The sequence below is a fragment of the Liolophura sinensis genome, chromosome 10, assembly GCF_032854445.1.
Source record: "Liolophura sinensis isolate JHLJ2023 chromosome 10, CUHK_Ljap_v2, whole genome shotgun sequence".
Classification (NCBI taxonomy): domain Eukaryota; kingdom Metazoa; phylum Mollusca; class Polyplacophora; order Chitonida; family Chitonidae; genus Liolophura; species Liolophura sinensis.
The window spans coordinates 6,259,030-6,286,537 of NC_088304.1; the positions used below are offsets into that span (position 1 = coordinate 6,259,030).

Here is a 27,508-nt window from a genome sequence, read left to right on the forward strand (position 1 = left end):
ACCCAGAAGTTTTGATGAAAAAAATTCTGTGATCAATAATCAGCCCTGAATACCAATAAACACAGATGAAATACTCGTAGAAAATAAACAACAACTCGTAAAATGTAAGGAAATCTACAGCTTACTCAGGAGGAAAAACAAAAACACAGAACGAAATTTAAACCCATAAATACAGGTCAATAGTCTGGTAAGGTCTATACAATGAACTATTTTAAATGCAACTAACCAACTTAAGAAAAGTCAACGAAATAGAAATGTATAAATATAAGTGTATTGATAAGAACTATTTTAACTGCCACTTAATATTGAACTGTACAGAACTTATATATTATAGCTTATATTGTATAGGAAGCATGCCATAGTTTGGTAACCTTCCTAACGTATTGAAGTGGTTACGGTAGATATATTCTGGTAAATTACGCTCCCGAGGTACGACTCGCCTACAGCGATTGGATTCTGCATACCATGTATTACTGGGTGGGTGGGGGGGGGGAATATAAATTGATCAGGTATAACTGATTTGAAATACACGGAACAATAACAGTATGTTACAGCGGCTTGACTTGTCTCCTGACAACACTCACATATAATGTCCTAACGTTTAGCACTTTTTATTTTTACAATTTATACACAGCATGAAGCTGCAAAAAGCATTGCATCAGAGTAAGATTAGCATCAGTTGGCGTAGTCAGTCAGCTATATTGTCTTTACCGGTCCAAAACTGAATCATGGTCATCTGTGATCATGGCGAACCTTTCTCGATCAGTAACTTCATATCAAGCACGGTGAATCCCTGCCAGCCATTAACTGCATATCAACAACGCTTCAAAACGCTTGTTGACACGAAGACATCTTATATAAGAAATTGAAATGGAAATAATTTGGACAAAATCAAACCAGCTTTCAGACGTTAAATACCCTCAATCTCACGAAACCCCGAAACCGGTATATATGAAATAATTCATCTTTTTAACAGTGAAGTCTTTTTTTTTTTTCAAAAAAAGCAAACAAAACACAACAACAATGGTTTCTAATAAATTTTCCTCGAGATCTTGGTGCAAAGAATTTTTAAACAGTAATATTCGTTTATAAGAATTCTAAGCTAGAAGAGTGAAGATTAAAATAACTGTGTTGCTTTTAAAGAAAATTCAGCCAGCTAACAGAGATTGCAGACTGAAGTGAGGACAAATTGCATACACGAACCGGTTGGTTTATCCCCATGCGTTGTATGGCTAACGTAAGCGTTATTTACAGAAAGTCAGTAAAGTTTTCAGTCGGCAAACAGGCAGAAGATGTCAATGTAAATAAACACAGGCACCAAGGAAAGAATAGTGCGCCAACATTTGAAGGAGGTTTAATATTGTCCATTTGAAACGATCAACGCTATGCTTTCATCCAGGCGCCATTGCCGACATGGTATTCATCCGTTGCGAAGGGGGGGCATGCGTTTGTATTACAATTCAGTTTTCAGCGATGAGGTACTGTCTACAAGCCGCCAACTATTATGTCGCCGTGGTGCAAACTAAGAGGTAAATTTCAGTGCCTTACTTGCATATCACAAATGCTTTTTGAGTTCGTCAAATGAACACACTTCTCGCAATCGTCATTTGAACGGCCTTACAATATAACAGGGAGTATTATACTTGAAAACAGCCAAGTTAGTCGTACAAGTTAAGGAGAGAGAGGTAACTCTGGGCAATTTTAACAGGGATGTCACGGCTGCTGGCTTGTATATCTACGGAAAGCCACATAGGTAAAACACACAGACAAATAACTGGTGTCGTAACTGTTGCTTCCGCTGTTGTTGTCGTCCAAGCGAACAGAGGGCTAACACAACCAGCATGCATCGGTCCATGCATCAGGTAACTGTAAGAGTCTCCTTCACTGAAACGGGATGTCCAAATGCAACCAACCCCAGTAATCGGAACAACTGGGCAGATGAAGAAACAGTGGAGTTCTTTATAACAGTGAAAGTGAGCAATGTTTCAGCTTTTTATAATCGCCCTCATCAAATGGCTAGCCTTCTATCAGACAGTATCTGAAATTAAACAAAAATAGAAAACAATTTAATAAAGATCACTTTAAAGGAATCAAAACTTCACCGAATTTGATTCTTTTCAAAATAATCATTCAACTTGACTTTGCACAAAAAAGATAGTTCTTCCTCACAAATCACAAATAGTTCTGTGTGGAATGGAGTCTGGCAATTAACTGTTTGTAGGCTACTGATTATTTTTAAATATCGCCTTGAATTAACCGTTCACTTTCCTCGGATTGCCGATTAGTGGACGATAGGTGATTTAAAACAAAAGAATGTCATGGTATCTCCTGGAGTTTCACTATATATAATGAACAAAGAAATTTTGGGGGTAGAGATACAACAAGTGCAGATCCGGTCACCTTTAGTAGGCGCAATTCTGCATGAGCACTACACAGAGAAAAACTGCTCGTCAAAAACCCTTTAACTTCTGGTTGAATTTAATGCCATATCACGTTATTTAAAACGCGTTCAGAGATGTCTTACGCAACACAACTACAAGGCTCCAGATTTATACTACTTACCTCCGCACATTTTCTCTATCAAGTCGGATGAAATATTATTTAAATCATCGTACGAATCCACCTTGAAGAAATGGTCAGGGGACGGGGAGCTGCACATTAGGGAGACCTCCGACTCGTCTATGACAGATCCCACGGATACGACATACACTTCAATGCCATGGAAGCGCGCTCTCTGTGCCTCCGTCAATGCGCGCAGCGGATGCGCCAAGTCCCCCGTCAACAATGATCAGCGCGACCTTCTTGGCTCCGGACCGATTACCTCCCCTGTTCGTATGCAGCGCCTGTAGTCTCATCTCTTTCATCAGGCTGGAGATGTCGTTGAATTCCATCGTCTCCATGTTGCCCTTCACCGTGGCTTTATCCTGGACCGTCCCTAACTGGATGCCCTGGGGTTTTTCGCAGGGATCGGATATCGTCCCCACTTGTACCTTCTCCTCGGATATCGCCAATCGCTCCACGATGTTCTCCAGGAACTTCATGGCTTTCTTCGTGTTCCTGACGCCGGCATTTGGAGAATCGACCACGAACATCAGGTCTGTGGCCTCTTTGGAACCACAAGCTGCGGAGAACAGAGGAATAAACATTATTGACTGGGACTAAGCAACAAACTGTTGTTTGTTTGAAGAAATAAAAAAAAATATGCTTGGTAGAATATTTGTATTTCTGGTTAGTTTATGTAAGTATATGTCAAGATTAGCATTCCACCTGTTTTCTATAACATCTAAAGTCTTAATATCTCAACCAGCTGTCTGTAGATAACATCAGCAATGTTATAAGAATTTCATAACGGAGAAATGTACGTTTTGGAACGAGACATAAACAATAACGAAACATAATTTCCCATCTAAAGTAGCTGTCGTATAAAAAAACTTAATAGAAACCAGCTGTATTGTATGGCTCTGGGAGAATTTAGACTATAGAAGCGTTGACTTTTTTTGGTTTTATTCTGTCACCTGACCTGTTAGAGTACAGGCAAACCAAAGGGATAGGAAGACTTGTTATAGTTCATTCAGCCAACGGGGAGAATCGAAGTTTTTGTACAAGTAACTAGTAAAACAAGAGTTATTTTCTCTCGAAACATTTCAGAAAAAGATCGATGGAGTTTGCCCGTCAATCTTTGCATTAAGCTGACATTTAGCAAGGACGTAAAGTTCAGGAGTAAAAAACAAAATGCACCACTTCCCAAGCATACACCAGCCTAGTGAGCATCCTTAAATATGCTTTAAATTTCTGGAACTCCTAAACTTTTTGAGATATGGATGTAATGTTAAATTGGGGTGAAAACCGTTACGTAAGCGTGTAACGGAAATACTTGATCTAACTTGCACTATTACGTTTTTAGCAACCAGCTGCAGATATAACCACATGTGCGCATGCCAGTCGGCTTGATACACTACTACATAACAGACATGATTCTGTCAACGTCTGTTACCTTTCATGCGCCATCCTCACCCCATTCGTGAAGATCTGATCGTTATCTAAGACAGAAAGGGCACTAGACAGTGTCTAATTTTGTTTCACGGCAGTGAAAAAGTACAGGGAAACTAGTTAAACTAGCTTAGCAAGACAGACTCAAATTCCGTGTCAGTAATTTTCTGTGAGCATATTTGCGAAGGTACATGGACGCATCTTTGGGTATTTAACATACATCAGGCCCAAAATCTTCTGACCATTGAACACTTCGTTTGTTATGATGAAATCAAAAACCCATACCTTCATCGGATGGAAGAGGTCGTCTCTTTGGTGGCTCCACTGTAGGCAAGAACAAAGGGCCAATAATAGCAAAACTATGTGAAACTTATCCTATCTACAAAAGCATGAAAACAAAACTGGACAATTACACCCCAAAAAAAAAATTAATCTGTTAAATTTAACAGAAAGTCTGCTGTCTGAGTAATGCTAGAATGTATTCTGTTATTATAACACAATATTCAACAGAACAATCTGCTGCAATAACAGACTACGTCCTAGCATTACTCAGACAACATACTTTCTGTTAAAGTTAACAGATTGTTTTTTTTTTTAGTGTAAGGGGTCAAGTAACCACGTAGTTAGAGAATGAAATTTGTAATTAGCTCGTAATTCAACAAACTGAACCATAAGAACGAGGCAATGCCAGATAAAATGGACGACGTGGAGTTAAGGGAGAATAAAAACTCCACTAAGTCACGTGGCTTTCACGTTAAATGTAGTGCCAAAAGATGAAAGCCAAGGTAAGCGCGTACTCCGCATGTATAGCTTTTAATAAAAGCTTCTAACTCGTTTAGCTGCTATTTCGCTGTAATATTTTATCCCGATATGACAGGTAATAACACAGATTCAGTTTAAAAAGCTCATTACCTGTTTCATTGTTCTATATAAAACTGTGTTAGTTGAAAAGTAAAAAGTTCGAGCGAGTTAACAAGAAAGCTTGTCACAGAAACGCATGGCTTACTGAAACGTCCACGGCCAGGTGCAGGCAGTTGTTTACTTATATAGATAGCCAACATATAAACTGATTTATTCTCACCAAAAAAAATCAAGCTTAGAACATGATGTATACAAACGAGAAGTAAAAGCATTGCCTCGCTCACAGCTACGCAGGATTGCATGCTATTTTTTTTCTTACTTTTTTCCGTTTGCGCTAACCGAAGTTAACATTTTCCTCATCGGTTTATGTGAAATTCACTTGAAAATCTCGCATTCCTTTGCACATAGCTATATATTAAATTCATTCCGTGTTACGTGAACACACCATAATGGCGTCACTGTTTAGCCATACATTCTGAAGTCGGTTTAGCTGTCAATGTTGTTAATACGGCAGGTGTTTTATTCCAGAATTAGCTGCACTTACGCTGTAATTCCACGGAGATACGATTGTCCGATAGTTTTTTTCGAGATTGAGAGGTACATAAATACGATGAATTGATTCCATGGAATTCGCGCAATTCTTTAATATTCGCGTTACGCAGACCGGGTGTTTAATGTGATTGTATGTTAAATGTGATGACAACACAGCAATTTGAGTATTTCCAGACCAGTGACGTCTAATAAATTTAAATTAACATCACTGCATTTTTTTATCTAATTCTACGGGGCGCGTAAATTGCTGGTATTAATGCATTTGCGTGAACAGTTAGAATAAAACCCTGATTGAGGTAAACTGACCGGTTACGTGCGGCCATTTTCTAGCTATCACACTGTCGTCGCGGCTCTGGTTTTACTCTCTATTCCGTGCGTCTTTTAAATTCTCTTGGGTAGGTACAAAAATGGAGTAACCCCAGTGTGCATTTGTTGTAAGTTGGTTTAGCTGGAGATAGGGTTCGCATATAGGAGATACACATCTAACGCATCATCATACACTACTATCTAACGCATTACAGGCGCTCGTATACAAACGAGGACAGGCCGATCACATGACAAATAGTCTGGATTTCAATGGATTAAGAAAACCATAACACCTTCTGTGCAACGGACTGACGCGTGTTGTGTTACTGTTACCCGGAACTTGATTCGGAGCTCATGAGTTGCTGACAGCATACTTGTCAGTTTGAACTAAAAAGTGCCTCCTCAAGGGCAGAGCCTCGTGTATGTTCTGCATGTGTGAAATTCATGCCATAAAAAAACTGGGTGACAAACTCTGAGTGACAGAAAGGGCTGATGCGTGAATGTCCGCTTCAGTATCGCACAGAGGGGCGATTTTTTACGACGCCGAGAGAGGGAGCACTTTTATATCGATGTAATGTTATCAAATCCTTTCATCAGTCATGTTACGCGTGAGGGTCAGAAGTTACCCGTGTAAAACCCTGTCACCCGTGACCGCCATTGAAACCAAGCGGATTGGAGACACAGACAAAACACACAGACTGCTTCTGTGTGTCGAAACAGACATTCGTATCTCAGCCGTCAACCAAAATGGATGTTCCAGGTCAATAATCGCAAGGCCAATTCCCAAAACGACGTTTAACACAAAACCAAAGAACTAAGATAGTAAATAAAGTACGACCAATAGGAGGGAATTATAAAAAGAGAAGCAGCCAACAGTTTTCAATGATGTAGAAAAGGCGCAAGGTGTGGTCTAGGTGCCTGAGTGAAATCAGTATTCAAACCGTGTGGGATGCTAGAACATTTGTTGTCGATAATAAAATATGTTTCTCTGCTGTGTTTTGATCGCGACTGTTCATATATTCAAAGCAGCGATCTAATCCAAACGATGAATATACAGTCCCTAGCCGCCAATTACGTGGGATTAGACACAATCATAAAGCAGACCGTCAGAAATTCCAGGCGCTCTGTCCATATTTGATGACTGTTATCATGAAGTTTTGTCACTGTTGAGCACCACTTTCTTATGAAGCAGCAAAATTATGTCAGTTACACAACGTTGAATCCTAAGATAAGTTGGCTATAGACAACTGATGTCACTAGAACTTCAGTCATTTTTGTGAGAATTCAACTTTCTTCTCGATGACGTTTGGTGTGACTGGTGGCCTGGACACCACCATGTCATTAACGACAGTGTCAAAACCACAGAATTTCAGTTTTCGTATAAAGGTTCCCTGAAACGTAATACGCGATCACAAAGCAACGGTTATGATCTTGGCTATCTACTGAATCTCCATTTCGGAAAACCCGTTGATAGAATCCAAAGGTCACACCCTAAAAGTAAGGACATCATGTCACTTTGAATATTTGCGAAAGGGTTTCTAGCTGTCCCAGGGCACAGACTACCTCAGTTCATGCTGACAGCGAGTTCAAATCCACCGCCTTCAGACTCGTAAGAATAGGACTTTACGGTATATTTACAGCAGTCCGGATTTAACCGGTTACGCGTGACCAAAGGTCAACCATGACACTGTCATCGCTGCTTTCGTTTTACTCGCGATAGCGTAGTCTTTTATATGGGATACCTACCCAGAAAAGAATTAAAAGAATACTCACATTTGCAGGCGGCCAGAGAGACAATATCGATGACGCTTCGGAGAGCTTGGAAATCCTTCACCTGGAGTACATACTTCTCGCTGGGGCTGCTGGCGATGACATTCAGATCGGATTCTCTCACTTTACCACCCACCCCTATCGCAAAGACGTAGATATCTTCCTTGTGGGCCAGTTCAGACTGCATTGTGAGCTCCTGTAGGTCGTCCGTGACACCATCCGTCAAGAAGATGGCAATCCGTGCAGCCTTGTGCCGAGCGTATTTCGGAAGGAACACGTTTTTCCTCAGGTACTCCAGCGCCTTGCCCGCGTTACTGGCACCTCCCATTTGCTCTATCCTGGCCACGGCACGACTCACTCCTTTGACCGTCGTGTGCTTGCCCAATTGGAACTCCTCCCGAACATCGTCCGCAAAGCTAAGAGCCGCGAACCTGGCCTTATCTGGTGCCACATTGAAGACATGAACGACCTCCTGGATGAACCGTAGCTGCTTCCAAAAGTTTTGCTTTGAGATGCTTGACGAGGAATCGATGACAATGGCGATGTCGGACGGCTTCTTTCCGCACACTAAAGAGAAACGACAAAAGACACGTCGATAGATTATTATCACAGACGTTTCTGGTAAGCGTGATAAGTGGAAAGTTGGTCTGTTGGTAATTTATTTGAAGATTTAATTGTTTCTCAGCGCATTACTCTAGAGTTGTTCACTTTCACCAAGGCAGTCAGTTATATGGAGGGGGGAAACCTGAGTACACCGGACAAACCCTCATCTTTTAGCAAATTTGACGTCAGGATGTGACGTACAGATATATGTATGCATTTCACATTTGTGCGAAAAAGTCTTTTACTGCGACCAATTCATGAATTCTCAGATAACTCCCGGCTCAGTACAAAGAATCAACTTAAAAGCAAAAACACATATGTCGAAAAGCACTAAAACTTGATGTTCCCCTTTAAAAACCATTGTTCTTTTCGAAAGTGGAAGAGGGTCATTCCTTGATTTATTGTCGGACTGCGTCCATTCGAACAAGGAGTCTGTAGAAAGCACATCTTGTTTTGAAGTTTACATTTATAATACATTAAAAAAGAAAACACCCAGAAATCAGCAAGGTATAATTACATTTAACAAGTAAACTGGATTAAATGACATTTCAAGATTACATGTGTTTCTGAAAGACATTCCCACATTTGTCAGGCTTCATAAAATGGAGCAATTGTTCGAACGTAAATAACTGCCTACTGACAGACGAGCAAGGTAGAATCAAGATAGTCACTAATTTTAAAGTGTTTTTTCTAGTAAACTATGTGACCCCAACTCATGACTGTATACCTAGATAACCACATGCGACACAAAGGAATGTTGGATTATATACGGAACACAAAGATTATATAACGTGTCTACAAGGGTTTAGGTAAAGATTGCTTAAACTAGTGTCCAAAAATTGTTCACCTATTCTATCTAAATGGTGCAATCTCAATTTTATTAGGAAAGGGAAGGAAGTGTAGTAAAACCAACTGCCTTGTGTCAGGTATGGGCAAATTGATGTAAAGCCACTGCCAGTCTAGTGAGAACTGGATTCGAACGCTCGACCTCCTCGGCTATGTGTTTAAAACTTTATCACAACCAATATATGCATGGAATATACTTTGATTACCGTTTAATTTCCGTGTAATAATTGTTGTACATTATGAGGGTGGAGCATTTCTTTGGTCGACTTACCCCGCCTTAATCGTGCGGTCCATAGATCGCTGTGGATTGTCTGGGTAAACAAACTTCCATCGGTGAGCTGTGGCGAACAGAAAGGACAGAAAAATGGAGCAAAATCAGTCATAAGATAACTCTGGTCAAGGCCATTCAGGTTTCTCTCAGTAGTCGGTGTCAGTTTGGTTTATAACAAGAAGGATCTGGTGTGAAAAGGTAACACGTCAGCCGTTTTCCAGTATGTATAAAGGCAGTCTATTCTTCGCCCAATATCACACACTTCGACTTTTGAATGACTCTTTGGTAGAACATTTACAGAACAAATCGAGCTATTCATTTACACTTAAATGGTTATTAGATTCATGACTATGGACGTACGCCTGATTTAGTGCGTACAGAAGAGGTATTTATCTTGAGGCTGATTGAATATTCCGGTATTTAACCCGCAATCCTACAAGAGCATTGACGCCAACAGGATACCATGAATAGTCCACATAACAATAAACAAGAAAAGCTGTGCAACATGAATATCTGTGGTTACCCTACATTATATCTCTGTGCGTGTAACTTACATTGGCCGGACACATATAAAAATTCTCACCTGCAGTTGTTGTTCTTGGCGTTGTTGTTGTAGTGGGTGGGAGTGTGGTGGTTGTTCTCGGTGGCCTGTGTTGTTGATGTTGTTGTGGTTGTGTTGTGGTTGTTGTAGTGGTCGTTGTGCTTGTTGTTGTCGTTGATCGAGGAGGTCTTGTAACTGAAAATAAAATATGTACTTCATAAATAAAGGGTATCACTATGTAATAAGTTATAACTGAGAGGTCTGCGAATTTTACCCAGAAGACAACATGTTCCCACAAAAATTGGCATTTTTAGTTGCAACAAGCGACTCTGCAAGTCGCTTTGTGTGATCTGTCAGACGCTCAAATGTTTGCCATCCTATTTTTCAGCATGGGTCATCTACATAACGAAGGGCCTGAGAGCAAACATTACATCGATAGCGGGATATCGCAGCGTTGGCGAATTCGTTGTTCTTATACCGTCATTCAATGTTTGTACTCTTTATCAAGAATTTGATTTGATTTGATTGATTGATGTTTTACGCAGTACTCAAGAATATTTCACTTATACGATCATGGTCAGCATTATGGTGGAAGGAAAACCGGGCAAAGTCAGGGAGAAAGTCCACGACCATCTGCAGGTTGCTGGGAGACCTTTAAACGATGTGTCAGGGAGTAAAACCAGAGCAGCGACGACAGTTTACAGCTGGCAAATGGTTACACGTAACTGATGAAATACAGCCTCTTGTTGATTTACCTCAGTCAGGGTTTTATTCTAGCCGTTCGTGTAAATACATAAATATTAACATTTCACACGACGTCCAGCACTATGGATTAAGTAGAATTAGATTTAAAAATGCTCTGATGTTAGTATTGCACCTTATTAGACGTCACTAGTCTAGACGCACTCAAATGATGAATCACATTTAACATACAATCACATTAAAACAATGCAAACGTGACCAGGCCTCGGGGGTGCTTAATCCACTTGCAGAATCCTGGTTTACGAAGGAATACAATATAATTAAAGACTTACGTGTCTTAAAAAACAAGGGAATAATAATTAAGAAATTTTCAAACACCGGAACGTTTTTATCTTTTCGTTATCATCATGACGGCTAACTCACACCTACAGAGTCTATACATATACAATGCTACATCACTGGCCGATTAAACAGAGCGATTTTTGACTTCAGTCAGAGTTTAAAGCCTCCTCACAATGCTTAGTTTTTAGTAATGGAAGAGAAAATCTTGACACATTTGTCTTCGTATAACGTCTATGGGGTTTTCAAACTGTGAATTTCTAGTGCTTAAACATCTAAGCTCTAAAATCGTATTTCAAATTTTTGACTTACGTCAGAAATGGCTGTTTGGAATGGGCCTCTGCCTTTTATCTAACCCCATCAATAAGGCAATAGTGCATGTTAAATCCGCATGTTCCACGAATAATTTTAATTCAAAACACTTGTTACTAAAGCATGCTCATGAGGCAGAAATGTAGCAATAGAACGTTATATGTGTATCAAGGCTGGCCTCCTATAACACAGATAGCATAGAAAAGAATGTATTTTTTACGAGTTTCCAAAGTTATGTACGTAAGTTTGATTACATCGTGCGATGGAAATAAATACCCATTGCTTAAGTGGTTACAGTTACCCTTTCATGTTGAAGGTCATGTGTGACGAATCGAATCCGTGAAATAACACCTTGATGTTTAAGATCTTGTGCGATGAATCTTTGTGAAATGATCCCTTGATGTTTAAGGCCTTGTGTGATGCATCTTTGTGAAATTGTCCGTTGAAGTTGAAGGTCTTGTATGACGAATATTTGTGAAATGACCCCTTGATGTTGAAGGTCATGTGTGACGAATCTACGTGAAATGACCCCTTGATCTTGAAGGTTTTGCATTAATAGACACATTGAAAAGAGATACGCCTGACATATTCGAACCCTGTTCCAAGAACCCCTTGTAGCAGAATGAAAACCAATTCAAGTGTTGCTTGGTATTTACTGCGACCGACTATTCACGTGAAGCCGGGTGGTCGAGGTAGAAAATGACGCAGGGAAATCATTTATATCGCCTCTATAAATTCAAAACGATGTCAGAAAAATGTCATGTTTATTACATCTGGCGACCTCAATTCAGCTTCCAAAACCGGTCCGCGACACCATACAGTTTTTACTTCCGACCGAGTTTTTGAAAAGGGACAAGAGAAATGTATATGTTAGACCCTTGGATTAGCCGAAAGAATTCTCTTGCAAAATTTTCCCAAACAAGTTTCTGGTGGCCATGATATACCGAAATGATATCGTTATATTGTTGAAGTCCCCCACAAAATAGACTAAAGGTCCATGTATTAGCTCCGGTTCGTAGGACACAATGTCATCGCCGTATGCCACAAACACACACCACAAAGCCTGCTCGAAATTAGGTAAAGTCACAAAGGCAAATCTTTAGGCGGAAAACTGAAACCTATTTAAAAATTACACGCTTCGAAAAGTTACGTACAAGAATAGCCTGCTGTGTAACGGGAGAACACAACCAGAGTCAAAGCTAGCAACATAAACGTGTGGTTCTTCCCTGCTTAGGCTTGAACTGGTTTTAAACCAAAATATGTGTTGATAAGCGAAGGCAATACGCCGTGTTAAAAAACGTAGTTTATCCAACAAAACGGCTGAAGATTGGTTTAAAGAGGGGTTTGCCACATAATGTAGACAGTAATGTGTTGTATTCAAAGACATCTAACTTTTGGGACCAAAAACTTTATATATTTATTTACATGTCAGAGCTTCATGTTCAGGCTTAAATCAGAGCTTTATCTCTAGACCTATGTCAGAACTCCATGTCCAAGCCTATGCATTAAGGTCATCTGTAAGCCAATGTCAGAAATCCATCTTTAGGTCTAAGTCAGAACGTCATCTTTAGGCTTACGTAAGAACTTCATGTCCAGGCCTATGTCAGAACTTCATCTTTCGGCCTGTGTCAGAACTTCATCTTTCGGCCTGTGTCAAAACTTTATCTTAAGGCCGATGCATCTGACTGGTTTGGACATCCGTGAATGTCTTGTGTCAGAAGAGTTCTGGGTGTTTTCATGATTTAGAAACTCTGAAAACATACTTCAACGACGATCTTTCTTTTATTCTTCATTTAAGGTGGGTGTAAAAAAACTTACACAGTGGACGATATTCATACTAACACGAAAAGGCGTCAAGTCATAGAAAATAAAATTGAGATCAAATTTCACAAGAAATAAAGGGCTATTTTACATCGACGTTTGTTTTCGTCGCTTTACGCTGGTGGACACCAGTTCGCGAGTCGTGATGGAGTAGAAGGCACTCGTATATCTTTTTTGCACATAATAGCTGTGCGGTCAACTGGTGGGTTGGGATTTAGTTACTATTACTGTAACAGCTAAGCCGATTCACCGACCCCACCACTGCCGAGTGATACCAAATGTGCCATTAAATTTGAGACAGGTGCAGAAAACACGAAATCAGAGAGGTGGGCCCATGAAATCTGTTAATTTCATGCGTAAATTTGAGGTGTATTTTATTCACATGGAATCATCACAACAAGACCTTTGATGTATTTCACTTCTTCTAGGTAGATAATCATGGACTATGTAAAACATAAGATGATCAATGAGGTCAACTTGAAATATCACAAAATTATTATGGATTTATGTAAAATTGTTAAAAAATTATATATTTATTTATTTGTTTGGTGTTTTATGTCGTACTCAAGAATATTTCAGTTATACGACTGCGGTCAGCATTATAGTGGGTGGAAACCGGGCAGAGCCCGGGGGAAGCCCAACGACCATCCGCAGTTTGCTGGCAGACCTTCCCACTTACGGCCGGAGAGGAAGCCCGTATGGGCTGGACTTGAACTCACAGCGACCGCACTGGTGAGAGACTCCTGAGTCATTACGCTGTGCTAGTGCGCTAACCAACTGAGCCACGGAGGCCCCAAGAACTTATATAAGATGTGGTTAGATTAACAAGGAACTGAATGACACCACAAAAAACTGTTTTACTGCTATTTCGTTGCATGAGAGCTGTTACCATTTGTTCAATGATTTACAGCATGACCTGTCTCACAAACATGTGTAAACATATTCTTGCACACATATATAAATACAAAAATGACAATATTCAAATTTTCGTAAAAAATGGACAAACTTATACTTTATGGTTTAACTCTAGAAAGCCTATATATGTCATACATGAATCTCGTCGTCATATGACTGAAAAATTGTTGAGTACGACGTTAAACCCCAAGCACTCACTCACTCATACATGAATCGCACCGGCGTTAGGTTTTTATGGTGTCAGTCAATAATTTTAGACAGGCATTTTATAGAAAAATAATAGATGCATCAAACAGCTGTGTACATTAGTGCTTGTTTACAGCACGGGCCTGTGTACCTCTGTCAGTCAGATGAACCCATTTTTTTTAGCAAAGAAAGAAAGTGTCACATCAGCTTGATTAACGACCTGTTGGTTAGGGATTTGTCAGAAAATGACGACGTAAGCTATAACTGACTTAGACGACAGCTAAAGAGAATGTCTCAAACACAGGAGAAAGAACACAGCTACCCTGTACCACCGCAATTTAAAAATTTTATCCAACAAAGATTGGACTCTTTGTTGTTTGTGCAATATGCAAGCTCGCTATCTGTTAAATGCCAGGGCTGTCTACATAATATATAAAGCCTTTCAGAATTTGAAGAACTGCACATTGAGGAGTATTTACTATGCCTTGAATAGAAAAAAATAAGCGAGTTCATGGTTTGAGTAGCACGGCATATCAGGATGTGGTAAGGACTTCCGCTGCGCAGTGATCGATCTTTGGTGATTTAAGTATTGCCATCTGTAATTATATACCTTCGTGGCGTTTCCGTACAGTGTGCGACTGGTATGCTTAGGTACGGCATAAATTTGGTATACCTGTAATATGCTTTCTGCCTTTCACTGAGAATCTAGGGTATATTACATATCATTACGTTTTAGTAATGTACAGCCTCAAATCAAATCCGGCAGTAGGATACAAGTCGTCAACCACACAAAGGGGATTCCACGATAGCACAACTTTCCATGAGAATCCATCGATTGTTTTGAAGGATGTCAAAAAAGGTATATTTCTAATTCGAAGACCAAATCACAGTCAAAACTTTACACAAATACATTTACGTCTGTTGCCTTTCAAAGGAGTTGATGAAGACATTGACAGGTACGGCTTTTTATTTACATTGGTAACTTTATCCGTAAGACATTCAGTAATGTAAGAGTCAACTTTCCCACCTTCACGGCTTGATGAAGAGGAATGGCTGGCACAAATACCTACTGGGGTTAGAAGTCCAGAAGAGTCCAGCAGCCCTTCAAAGGGTTTGCTTTACTTGGGTTACACGGGAAAGTTCTAAATGATCCACCTGACAAATGAAGCGTGTTGCCATGATGTGCAGACCAAATTAATTTTGGCTGCTACAGGCCAGCTAGTTAAAAAAACAACACGCGTGGCTGTGGCACTGAGCTACATACCATGGACAAGAACGTAGCCCGGTAGGCCTTGGAATATTCTAAATTTAGTACAGTGATGCCTCGGGTTTGACCACGTTAATAGAAAGTAAACACATAAGCTCGTCTGGAGCGACGATAGGGAAGGGGAAGCATTTTTCTGATAAGACCTTATTTCTGGACGGTTGACTATCTAATATAACCTCAGTCACCTACCTTCGCACGTTTTGGCCGCCAGGAGCTTCTTGATTGAATCCAACGCCTCGAAGCTATCCACGGTAAACACGTACTCGTCCTTAGGCTCGCTGGCTATAGCGTTCAATTCGTAGTTATACACCTGGCTACCAATACCAATAGCAAACAAATTGATACCAGATCTCCGAGCGAGGTTGGCCTCCAGTAACGTGGTCAGCGTGTTGTCTGAGCGCCCGTCAGTCACGATAATACCGACGTGAGGGACGTTACGCCGAGCTCCCTGGCGCTTCTTGAACATCCGCTTCCTCATGTGCCTAATGGCGGACGCCGTGTTTGTGTCTCCGTGCCGTTGCTGGATCAGCCGGATGGCCTTCTGTAAGGAACGTTTCGTTGGGTAATCAATGAGTCGGAACTGCGGGTACACCTTGGAGCTGAATATTGCTACTCCGACACGGATTTCGTTATGTCCGATCTGAAACATGTCCACAACATTTGACACGAAGGCTAGCTGCCTCTGAAAATTAGGTCCCCATATACTGGTGGAAGAGTCCAGCAGGAATACAATATCTGCGGGTTTATGTCCACAACCAACATCCGTGATTTCTGCCAATAAAGAACAGTTACATTTAGTTATACATTAGTTTTTACATGAAAATGAATTACTGAATGGCTATATCCTGGCAAGGGTTTAGACATTTTACTGCAACATAAAGACATATAACCACAGAATATAGAGAAGTATTTACAGTTCCCGTATTAAATCTTCTTTGTGTGGTGCAACATCACTTTCGGAATCATGAATTCATATGGGTTGACCACTGAAAGTTTACCGGTCTCCTATTTCAACAAATGTGTCTAATAATCTGTGAACATTATGCCGGCATAATAATCCTCTAGAACGTTTATTGTTTTATGATATATATAATCTTCTAATATTTTTATTAGAAGTTAAACTTACCTTGAAAAAGTGTATTTCTCCAGAGGTCTTGTGAACTGACTTTCTGCAAGGTACAAATTAGGTAAAACGAGTTAATGTGATATGTGTTTTACAAATCCAGCTTCTACACTGTTTTAATTGGTAATGAGCTTTATGTGTCAACAAAAAATTTTTTCTCTTTATTATAAATGTTTACAGTTTTGTTAAGCAACATCGTACATCAGGGAGTAAGCTAGCATGGAGACTGCTGCTGGAACGAAAATGTAGAGGTTTTGATTCTAGAACAGTCAGATAAACGTATCCCTTGCCCAAGCAACTAATATGTGCGCGTGTAACGGTGATGGATATATATTGTTCTTTTTGAATGTCGGCAAGAATCGGGGCCCGAATTTCCGGGCATACTACCCCTGTGGTAGACTAAAACCACCCGTGGCCGGGAGAGTGAGGTCGTTGTAAGCACTTGTTAAACCGTCCTGTAATTGAAGTGTCATCTACTCATGCCTCACTAAACATTGGAGATGGCGCTATTATGTACAAATGACGTGTGGTGACATTTTTAATAATGCACCTTGTTAAAGGTCTCAGAAAGGGCTTAGGGCGCGTTTTATGTTATTCTAAAGGTCCCTTCATGAGATGGACAGCTTTGCTGAACCGGGGTAATGGCGTGGGTTCTTTTTCATGCTATATTTAGGGTGCGTTGATAGGTAAAGGGACGATAGAAGCAGTCGCAAGACAAACATGAAACAAAGAGAGTGCCTTTCGACGGACTTGATCTGTGCCCCATTCTGTATTCTGTTTATTTATTTATTTATTTGGTTGGTGTTTTACTCCGTACTCAAGAGTATTTCACTTATATGACGGCGGCCAGCATTATAGTGGAAGAAATCCTGGCAGAACCCGGGAGAAACCCTCAATCATCCGCAGGTTGCTACAAGACCTTCCCACGTACGGCCGGAGAGGAAACGCCAGCATGAGTTGGACTTGAACTCACAGTAACCGCACTGATAAGACACTCCCGATTCATTGTGCCTCGCTGGCACGCTAATCTTCTCGGCCATGGAGGCCCCGTATTCTACTTATAGCTACTCATGATATGATGATATAAAACGTAATATCCATCAGTCTAACCTGTCAAAAGACCTAAATTCGAAGGTATCTGTAAAGACAATTTCATTTAGAACGAACTTTTATTACTTTTCGTCCTCTGTTTCGCTCATAATCTAATTTATTTGTTAAATTAAATATTAAACTTAACCATTTTGTTTATATATGTCAGCTTGTCCGGGCTCCTTCTATCTCCCAAAACTGACCACCTGTATTTATTTATTTATTTGATTGGTGTTTTACGCCATACTCAAGAATATTTCCCTTATACGACGGCGGCCAGCATTATGGTGGGAGGAAACCGGGCAGAGTACCTTGATATACATGTGAGTCAATTATTCTCCAGTCACAATTACAGATGTATTATTACACAAATGTCTCCCTCCCTCACCCCCACCCCCAACCACCACCACCCGGTGGGGAGTTTACCCTCTGTCTGCGACTGTTGATGATATCTGGTAATGAATTGTAAAAAGGCGAAAGTGCACCGAGCATTAACGAATTGTGCCAGTGATATATCCTCCTCTATTACCACTTAGACCTGACAGCATCTGCTTATCTTCGCTCGCGGCCAGTCATCTACATATGTGTATTTGCATTTTCATACAGTTTTGCACTCACAACATGCAGCTGCGGATATGGGATTACGTCATCAGAGATAACGGGCTTATCGCGACTGGTTCACATCGCTGAGGATTAATTAAAACAGATGAGGAGTGGTTTGGGTGTATCTCTATATAACCTGAGAACAACTCTACTTACACTATGCACGAATGATCAGCGAATTTTGTGAAAGGACGAATAAACTTGTGTGGAATACCGAAACACTGCGTTTCTCATCCCACGCTAGGCATGGATCTATAGGTCACATACACAGAATTGATTTTATCGTTAAAAAAACGGTGCCGATTTTTTGGTGTTGTGATAGAAAGAAACAGGTCGCCTTTAGAGATGGCTTCATTTGTATCATCTAAACATTAATTAATCCTTCATGAAAACTGTTGCTCATAGAAGAGGAGTTCATTACAATGTATCTACATTATAGATCATAATTCCAGGTGACCCCGTTGGTATTCATCTCAGCATTAAGCAACAATGACTCACAAGAATTTAGGCGTTTGTGGGAAATGACACTAGGTTATAGGGCATCCAGCCTGTGGCAGGCGCACACACTTAAACTGCCTGTTTTGGACCAGTGGAAAGCCATCTACAACGTACAGCTTTAAGCCTATAGAAATTACAACACATAGGCAGATGGTTAAAGCGCTGGGCCGCTGCACCTATCACGACTCGGGATAGTGGGGTCACGTGTTCGAATCCAGCTCTGGTTGTATAGGATGCTGTTTTGTTAGGTCGGTGGGTTCCATCGGACACCCCAGGATTCCTACAGCCATTAACCTTAAGGGTTGTGGGGACAATAATTTTGGGATTATTGATTTGCAATGATGGTGTGCGGTTGATGATGAGTTTATTGCTGTTCGTTACAGCTTATGAGGTGATGTTCTCCAAAATGCTGGAACCTTTCTGACTAAAGTCAAAATTTCAAATACCATTTTACAGCATGTTTTTTTTAACCTTAATTTAAAATTTTGACCACCTCATCGGCTTGATCTTAATACAATGTATCAATATTAGAAACTTCAGTACGAAAAGTCATGCAGTGTCACAAGTGGCTTCATGGAATCGAGTTTTGACGAATTACAACGCAAACAAGCGTTTTATCTGCGGAAAAAAGTAAATCATTTTCCAGAACAGGTTATCCAGTTATAGCACCCATAGAGACCAAGTCATGCTGAAAAAATCTACAGCATTTTGAAGTCCAGACATCCCAGATGTCAGTATGTGTGCTTTTTATAGGGGCATGGTGAGCAAAAAGGACCGTAAAATCAAATTTTCACAGCAAAAACATGTAGAAATAGGCAAAGGTGCGTACAGCAAAGCCATATTAACGCGTACGCACAGTGTTCCCCAGGTCACAAGCTACCGCGGGTTAACTCGGCGTGGCATAATAACACAGTGGTATATAAGTGAGTGAGTTTCCGGGCGTTGTTACTCCTCAAAGGCCAACCACTGTAATAGGACTGTGGTGTACATGTATATTTGTTACAGATTATCCAGGCGTTACAGCACCATATAGGTTAACCACAAGTCCACATGGGTTCGCCGTTATGGTTTATAGATCAGGGTGCAAGTGCACCTATCCGCTACATTACATGTGCAACTGTTTACAATGGGCCAGTTAAAAACAACGTGGTTATGAGGAATGTCCGGCGGTTAGATTAATTTTTTTGACAAACAAGAAATGTATTGTTCGGTTGATTTGTTTTTGTGTGTGTGTTTACACAAGTCACACAATTGCAAGGACTGGTTTTTTGCAGTTTTCATATCTGTATAAGTTACTTATGTGTTTACTTTGGTAATTTAACTTCAGTGCTGAGGTTTACTAGAGAAAGCCAGGCTAAACGACCGAACCTTCTCAGTTACTTGACAAACGACCTGTCCCCCGGATCAAGTCAAAATTCCAAGACTCTTTATACTTGTTATTTCTAAAGTAGCAAGTTTAAAATATTACTTGACACCGTAAATATCAGCTAAAATAATGAAAAGGGACATGCCAAATTCATGAAATTTTTATTTAAGTCTAAGATCGCTTCATGATCCCGTGGCAAGCATTATGATATAAAGCCGCAAACTAGCCAGAGAGATAGCTTAAAACCTGGACCATTCACACAATGTGATCTGACGAAAGCCAGTTGAGATGGCAAATCGCAATGTATGAACACGGCTAAAGTCACATATTGAATCAGACATATCATACTCATAACAAAAAGAAAAAAACATAACCCGACAGATTTCAAGATACAGGGCACGGATTGAACATTGAGAATGGTGAACAATACATTCCCGCAATTAGCACAGTAATGTTCAACACGATAAACGATCTGAGTGTCAGAAAACCGTGAGTAATGGAGGGGTTTTATAGTCCATTACACAGCACTACACTGGCAGCGTGTAAAGCTTCAGATTAAGTCCCACATGATATTCTCTTATAAACTCTTGAATTTGTAGACGCAATTCCCATGATAAATTTCAGATAAACCTGAAATTTGCTTACAGTCGTGTTTCTTTATAACGGATATGGTTAGCGCGCTAGCGCAGCGTAATGACCCAGGAGTCTCTCACCAATGCGGTCGCTGTGAGTTCAAGTCCAGCTCATGCTGGCTTCCTTTCCGGCCGTACGTCAGAAGATGTGACAGCAACATGCGGATGGTCGTGGGCTTCCCCCAGGCTCTGCTCGGTTTCCACCCACCATAATGCTGACCGCCGTCGTATAAGTGAAATATTCTTGAGTACGGCGTAAAACACCAATCAAATAAATAAATAAATTATATAAGGATAATTATATTGATCCAGACGGACTGTATTCCAAGAAGAATTGTTATTCCTCACACATTAATGATACATTGTTGGTTTGTTTGATAATCACAAAGGGTTTTCACAGTTCCCCAAGGGAATGACGTAAGAGCTACAACTCTATGCCGTGATTGTTTGTACACTCCCTATAAGAACTACAACTCTATACCGTGATTGTTTGTACACTCCCTATAAGAACTACAACTCTATACCGTGATTGTTTGTACACTCCCTATAAGAACTACAACTCTATACCGTGATTGTTTGTACACTCCCTATAAGAACTACAACTCTATACCGTGATTGTTTGTACACTCCCTATAAGAACTACAACTCTATACCGTGATTGTTTGTACACTCCCTATAAGAGCTACAACTCTATACCGTGATTGTTTGTACACTCCCTATAAGAACTACAACTCTATACCGTGATTGTTCGTACACTCCCTATAAGAACTACAACTCTATACCGTGATTGTTCGTACACTCCCTATAAGAGCTACAACTCTATGCCGTGATTATTTGTACACTCCCTATAAGAACTACAACTCTATACCGTGATTGTTTGTACATTCCCTATAAGAACTACAACTCTATACTGTGATTATTTGTACACTCCCTATAAGAACTACAACTCTATACCGTGATTGTTTGTACACTCCCTATAAGAACTACAACTCTATACCGTGATTGTTCGTACACTCCCTAGAAGAGCTACAACTCTATGCCGTGATTGTTTGTACACTCCCTATAAGAACTACAACTCTATACCGTGATTGTTTGTACACTCCCTATAAGAACTACAACTCTAAACCGTGATTTATTTAGACGTCCTATAAGGACTACAACTCTATGACCGTATTAACACGCTCTATAAAAGCTACAACTCTACACAGTCATTGTATTTACACGGTATATACAAACTACAATTTATTTATTTATTTGGTTGGTGTTTCACGCCGTACTTAAGAATATTTCATTTATACAACGGCGGCCAGCATTATGGTGGAAGTAAACCGGGCAGAGCCCGGGGGAAACTCACGACTATCGGCAAGTCGTTGGAAGACCTTCCCACGTACGAGCGGAGAGGAAGCCAGCATGAGCTGGACTTGAACTCACAGCGACCGCATTGGTGAGAGGCTCTTGGGTCATTACCCTCGCTAGCACAATAACCAAATGAGCCAGGGAGGCCTCTGCAAACTACTAATCAACAGTTTTGCGCTAAAGGTTAAAAAGTGCGGAAACATGAGATTTTTACTTCCATTTTTGCTGCATGATTTAAGTGTACATTTCTTAAAACGTTTTCAAATAGCATCGGCATATGTTCCGCAGGTTTTCTTATGCGGTAAACTAGTGCACTCCAAGGGCTTACATCTTACTGAGGAAAACGCCTATATCTATGAAAATACGCCCTGTAGAGGTAAGCCCGAACTATATGAGCGCATCATTTCAGAGACATATCACTGTAGGCCTATATACATCAGAATCAGCCGATATATCATTGTATAGGCATATTACTGTATTATACATGTACAAATATCATTGTGTAGGCATATTACTGTATTATACTGTGTTATGCTGCATTATTGTATTATAGAGATATCATATGCATATTACTGTATTATAGAGATATCATAGGCATATTACTGTATTATAGAGAAATAATTGTATTACGGTGTTACTGTCATATCATTACACGTGTCATTCGTAAGGAGCTTTGTCAATGACTTCTGTCCTCTGTTAACTTAAGTCCCTATGGTTAACTTTTTCTTTAAGATGAAAAACCTCAATAAAAGAGCATACTTAATATTTACGAGTTTCGTGTCCTTCTTAATAGTCCCCGAATGTTATATGAAATGGCGCATTTATGACGGTCGTTGAGCCACTGGGTGGGATAAAGAAATGTATTAAATATTTCATGTTTTTTGTTTGTGCTAGTTTTATCTAGTTAGACAGGTTGTATAGGCGGTGAGGCCTCGTGTCCTGTTGCCAAACAACCGTCACTGGTCTCATTCTAAAGTCATGAACAGGTTTACAGTAAAAGCTATACCACTGCCCTTTGGCTAACCTGTCGCATTTAGGATGGCACAAGACTGAGTTAGTCAGTACAGTCAGTGCGTGAATTCAGCTAGTCGCTGTAAGACCGATGTAAAGTACAGACATTCTCATGCTCTAAAACAAGTACTCTCTGTCGGTACCTTCTTCAAACTTCTACACTCTACTAAATTACTCCGGGCAAGGTGAACGAATAAGCTCACCACTTTCAAATGAGCACAACTATGGGACGGCCCTTGTCTGCGTGCCTTAGACGTTTTCACACACAGCAATTCACTTGTGAGAAATTCTAGATTAAATTCAATGCTGATTTCCTCCAAAGATGGGATATAGTGGGATGGGATATATAAATTACAAGATCAAAGAAATGCTAGGTTTGTTGCACAATGGATTAGAAACAGCGCGTTGACCTGGGGTGGATGTACCAGATCAGCGTGTCTGTTGTATACATGCCTGCTGTGTTTTATTATGCATTCAGTACAAGGTGCATGGCAGCTATACATTTATAGACCCAGTTTGTTATCTGGTTTTGAGGCAACGCTACACTTCGGTCCCACATAGATCACAGCATTTCATTACTAACACGGGAGATGGGTCAACCCTTGCCGGTCTTTCCACCAGTACGACATTTGTCTTTGTCCAATCCAAACTGAATTAGTTTACTCTTAATAAGGCCTAGGTCCCAATCTCTACAAAAATAACACAGAGCATGCATCGGTTGTCTACATTACTAAGTGAGACGCTAGATGAAGCGTTCTACATAGAGCTATATAGGTTTTTCGGCATATAGAGGTTTTACTATTTGCATTTGGTTATTCCGCTTTAGTTTTAACGACCTGATCAATTCTATTTCACTAACACGACAGTGATCTAGGGATGCACCAAGCCTCTACAACACATTCAGTTTTATAGAATGGCTTTATAACTATACGACTATCTGGTCAGATGGAGGTTTTGTCCGGCTAGTCCTGTTTTATAGAATGGCTTTATGACTATACAACTATCTGGACAGATGGAGGTTTTGCCCGGCTTGTCTAGTTTTATAGAATGGCTTTATGACTATACAACACGAAACATACCACCGCACTTCGCCAGCTACCTTCCAAACATCATGACTTAACGCCTCAAAAATAGTGCGAGCCTTCTAAATATTTCACACATCTTGTTTATCTTTCAAAAGCAATCTCCGAACACGACATGCATGCGGTTTCCAAATAAAATTCCTATTTCAAGTTTTACATATATGTTGCCTTCCGCCCTGGCAGCTTTCATTTTGCGATGCGTATATAAATACAAAATTAAAATCAACAAATTAAAACAAAATAATGGTGATCTCTATTATAGGAAATCAACGCCCGGGGGTGGGAGGTGGCGGGGGAGAGAGAGTATTAAAAAAATAACTAAAAGTTGAGAGGCAGAACCTCACGTTTTATGCAAAAGAGCTGTGGAGATATTTTTACAAGATCGTGAATCATTGCAGTACATCCTCTTCAAACATCTCCAATCATGTCTCTTCACGCCCGGCCTCGTTTGCTAGTCCCTTCAGAGATTTAACAGAAGAGTTTGGCGGTACAGCAGTAATAACTCTGGCCTTGTCAACTTGTTACTGCGTACATCAGCGAGCCTACCGTACAAACTCTGATATTATCCACAGTCTAGGCTGATGTTTTTTGGTATCTACAACTCGCAAGTGCATCTTGAAATCATCAGAGTCGTGTTTAAATTACAGAGCTGCCGCAACCCTGCGTCAAAACGTGGAGAGGAAAGAACTTTCAGAAACCATGGCACTTTTGAAACCTTGACATTCCACTGTTTAAAATGCAAGATAAATGCCAGCAATCATAATTAGGCATCTGACAATCACGAAGTTTTCGGGTCATAAATTGCATACTATCTACTCATGTGAAGACAGTCCTGTAATGAGCGGAGTTTCTTTAGACTTAGAATAAACCAGAAAGCAAGAAGACTGCAGCTCTTAAACCTCACTGCTGCATCCACCACCCCCATCCACCCAAAGTTGTTCACAACGTGTGCCCAGGGTAGCTAAGTGTGCCTTGAGTAATACTATATACATGACAAATGTTAACAGCTCCGACGTTTTGGGGGTTTAAAAAAGTCTGTACACTGTTGAACAACATCATTGTTAATATTATCTCGCGATTTATCACATGGAACTTTTCAAATGCAATGAATCATTTAAAGAAATGTCAGGTTCTATGGATGTGCTAAAGAAATGTCAAGTTCCATGGATCTGCTAAAGAAATGTCAGGTTCCATGGATCTGCTAAAGAAATGTCAGACTCGATGGATCTATTAAAGAAATGTCAGGTTTCATGGATCTGCTAAAGAAATACCAGGTTCCATGAATTGGCTAAAGAAATGTCAGGTTCCATGGATGTATTAAAGAAATGCCAGATCCCATGGATCTGTTAAGGAGATGTCAGGTCATTGTTTTAATTTGTCATGATATATAATGTATATGTATACAGATGGGGGAATTTAGTTGGGGTGTGATATAGAGAAAGTGGTTGTTTCTGACAGAGTTGTTTTTAGTTAGCACTTCTATGACATCAGTCCAGGTTGGGGCACAGTCGACACAGATCATGACATCTTGGTAACTCACTCTCGGAAAGTCAACATGTTATACAAAATAACAATCGCATACATTATATCAAACGAACGTTATTCAGAATAAAGAAGCTGGGGGCAATTATCTTCCTGTGAAACACGTGAATAACCTTCTCAAATTTAAATTTCGGCTAACAGCGCGTGTCTCCGTCATCAGTTTGTGAACAGAAAAGAAATTCAAATTGCGTTCGCTATTTTATTTATTGAGAGCAAAATGTAAATTATAAAATGTAGATAAAATTCTGTTAGCTCGAAACAGCTTCTTTATCGTTCTTCTTTATAGCTGTACCACAGTTTAACCAGGTCTTCGAAATACGGTTTATGTTCATGGGTTTTTGAAAGAAACTTACTGTGTAAAAACGTTTGTCGAATATTCCTACCATCTTAGATGGTAAAACAGAAAACCTTGAGAATGATGTCATGTTGATTGGTACAGTAGCCTACTGTATGGTCTACTTAGTGAGATAGTTGTACCATTTAGTCAAACATCACAAAAAAGTTTGATGGATGAGTAGTTAAGGCGATAATGACATTTGACAAGATAAATGAGACGGATTACAAACGATTGATTACCCGATAGGTCGATAGGTTGATTAATTAACCATCTCAGAAAATTAATACATCAAAGTTGGCCACCATATCATCAATAAAAAGGTAAGGAAACTTCAACGCAAACAAAAGTGCTAGCACAAGTTATAACAATCTTTTTTTTTTCTTTCACGAGGTTTTATTAGTTAGCGTGAACAGGTAAAACAATTTGATCAGAATATGACAGTTCTGTTAATATACATATTCTAACAAACCTTAGCTTAATATTAGTGTTTGAATTTAAAACGATGAGTTAGGAATTCGCTATGCTGAATTCTTTTCTTTTTCATTTAATTCACCTGTAAACGCTAACCTCGAGTTTCTTTTTTTTCATTTATATGACTGCAGTCAGGTGGTTTATGGGCGGTGGAAACCACAGTGGTTTCAGGAAACCGCCGTGCCTGGAAGAAACGGGTATTACGCTGAAGTGGTACAGCTAATCACGAATTGATGGTAAAATGTGGCTAGGTATTAATAAGCCTCTTTAAGGACTCTTTAAGTTTCTCAGGTGATTTTTCTTCAGCGTTACAAGTACAGGTAAGAGTAGAATACGATAGTTTCGAACTTACCGATAAAAGTAGCGCAGACAGCAGTAAATTCCACAAAATAACCCGTGCCATTTTGAACAAAACGAACGTTGTCAGTTACAGAAAATTTTTTGCCAGGGTATTATATGCCACCCCTCACAATATCCAGGTAGACTTCTCAGGGCAGGCCTCGTACACCGAGCACTGAGCTCCTCTCTCCGCGTAGTGTGTTCCCTGTATACGCGTATGTGTGATCGGCACTCACAAAACCACTACTGCCGCAAGGTAAGCTCCTTAGATCGACGGCCGAATCTATATCCACTTTTCAATGAAGCGTGACGGGGGCTCTCTTGTGGGCCACAAAATTACGACTGAGCTTGTACACTGCTATCCGGGTATTAAAGAAGCACAAATTTCTCCGAAAGATCTGCAATATTGGAATTGCGGTAAGGTCTCACTCTCTCTATTTCTACACTGGTTTTACTGCGACTAGTTTTGAACAACCCTGAGGCTGGCAGGCTAGCCGCTGACTGCGGTCGCTCTCGGTTGACTGTAGTTGACGGTAGTTTATTCTACAATGTCCCGTCTTCGCTTTATTATAAAGACTCTAAAAGATCGCTTCGACGAAGTGTCATACCCCCTACCTTATTCAACATCCAATGAAATTTCAGCCGAAGCAGAAATGAAAGGCAGCAGACGACAAAATTGGTCGAGACGTACCACGTGACGTTTGATTGATGGCTGCGCGGCAGATGCTGGCATGCTTTCTGCCTGAGGTTAAAGCACAGACGAGGGCTGCCCGACCG

At 40.2% G+C, this 27,508-nt stretch overlaps 1 protein-coding gene across 1 annotated transcript; it reads right to left on the minus strand.

The window, feature by feature from the left end:
- Positions 1-1,021: 1,021 nt before the first annotated feature.
- LOC135477259 (collagen alpha-1(XII) chain-like) lies at positions 1,022-27,198 on the minus strand. The gene is given in 10 exon segments (XM_064757444.1): positions 1,022-2,038; positions 2,563-3,121; positions 4,276-4,314; positions 7,483-8,046; positions 9,200-9,266; positions 9,783-9,864; positions 9,866-9,935; positions 15,472-16,053; positions 16,409-16,451; positions 26,745-27,198. Coding segments are annotated over 9 exon segments (1,908 nt in total). The 5' UTR covers positions 26,796-27,198; the 3' UTR covers positions 1,022-2,038; positions 2,563-2,711.
- Between the last annotated feature and the right edge of the window lie 310 nt (positions 27,199-27,508).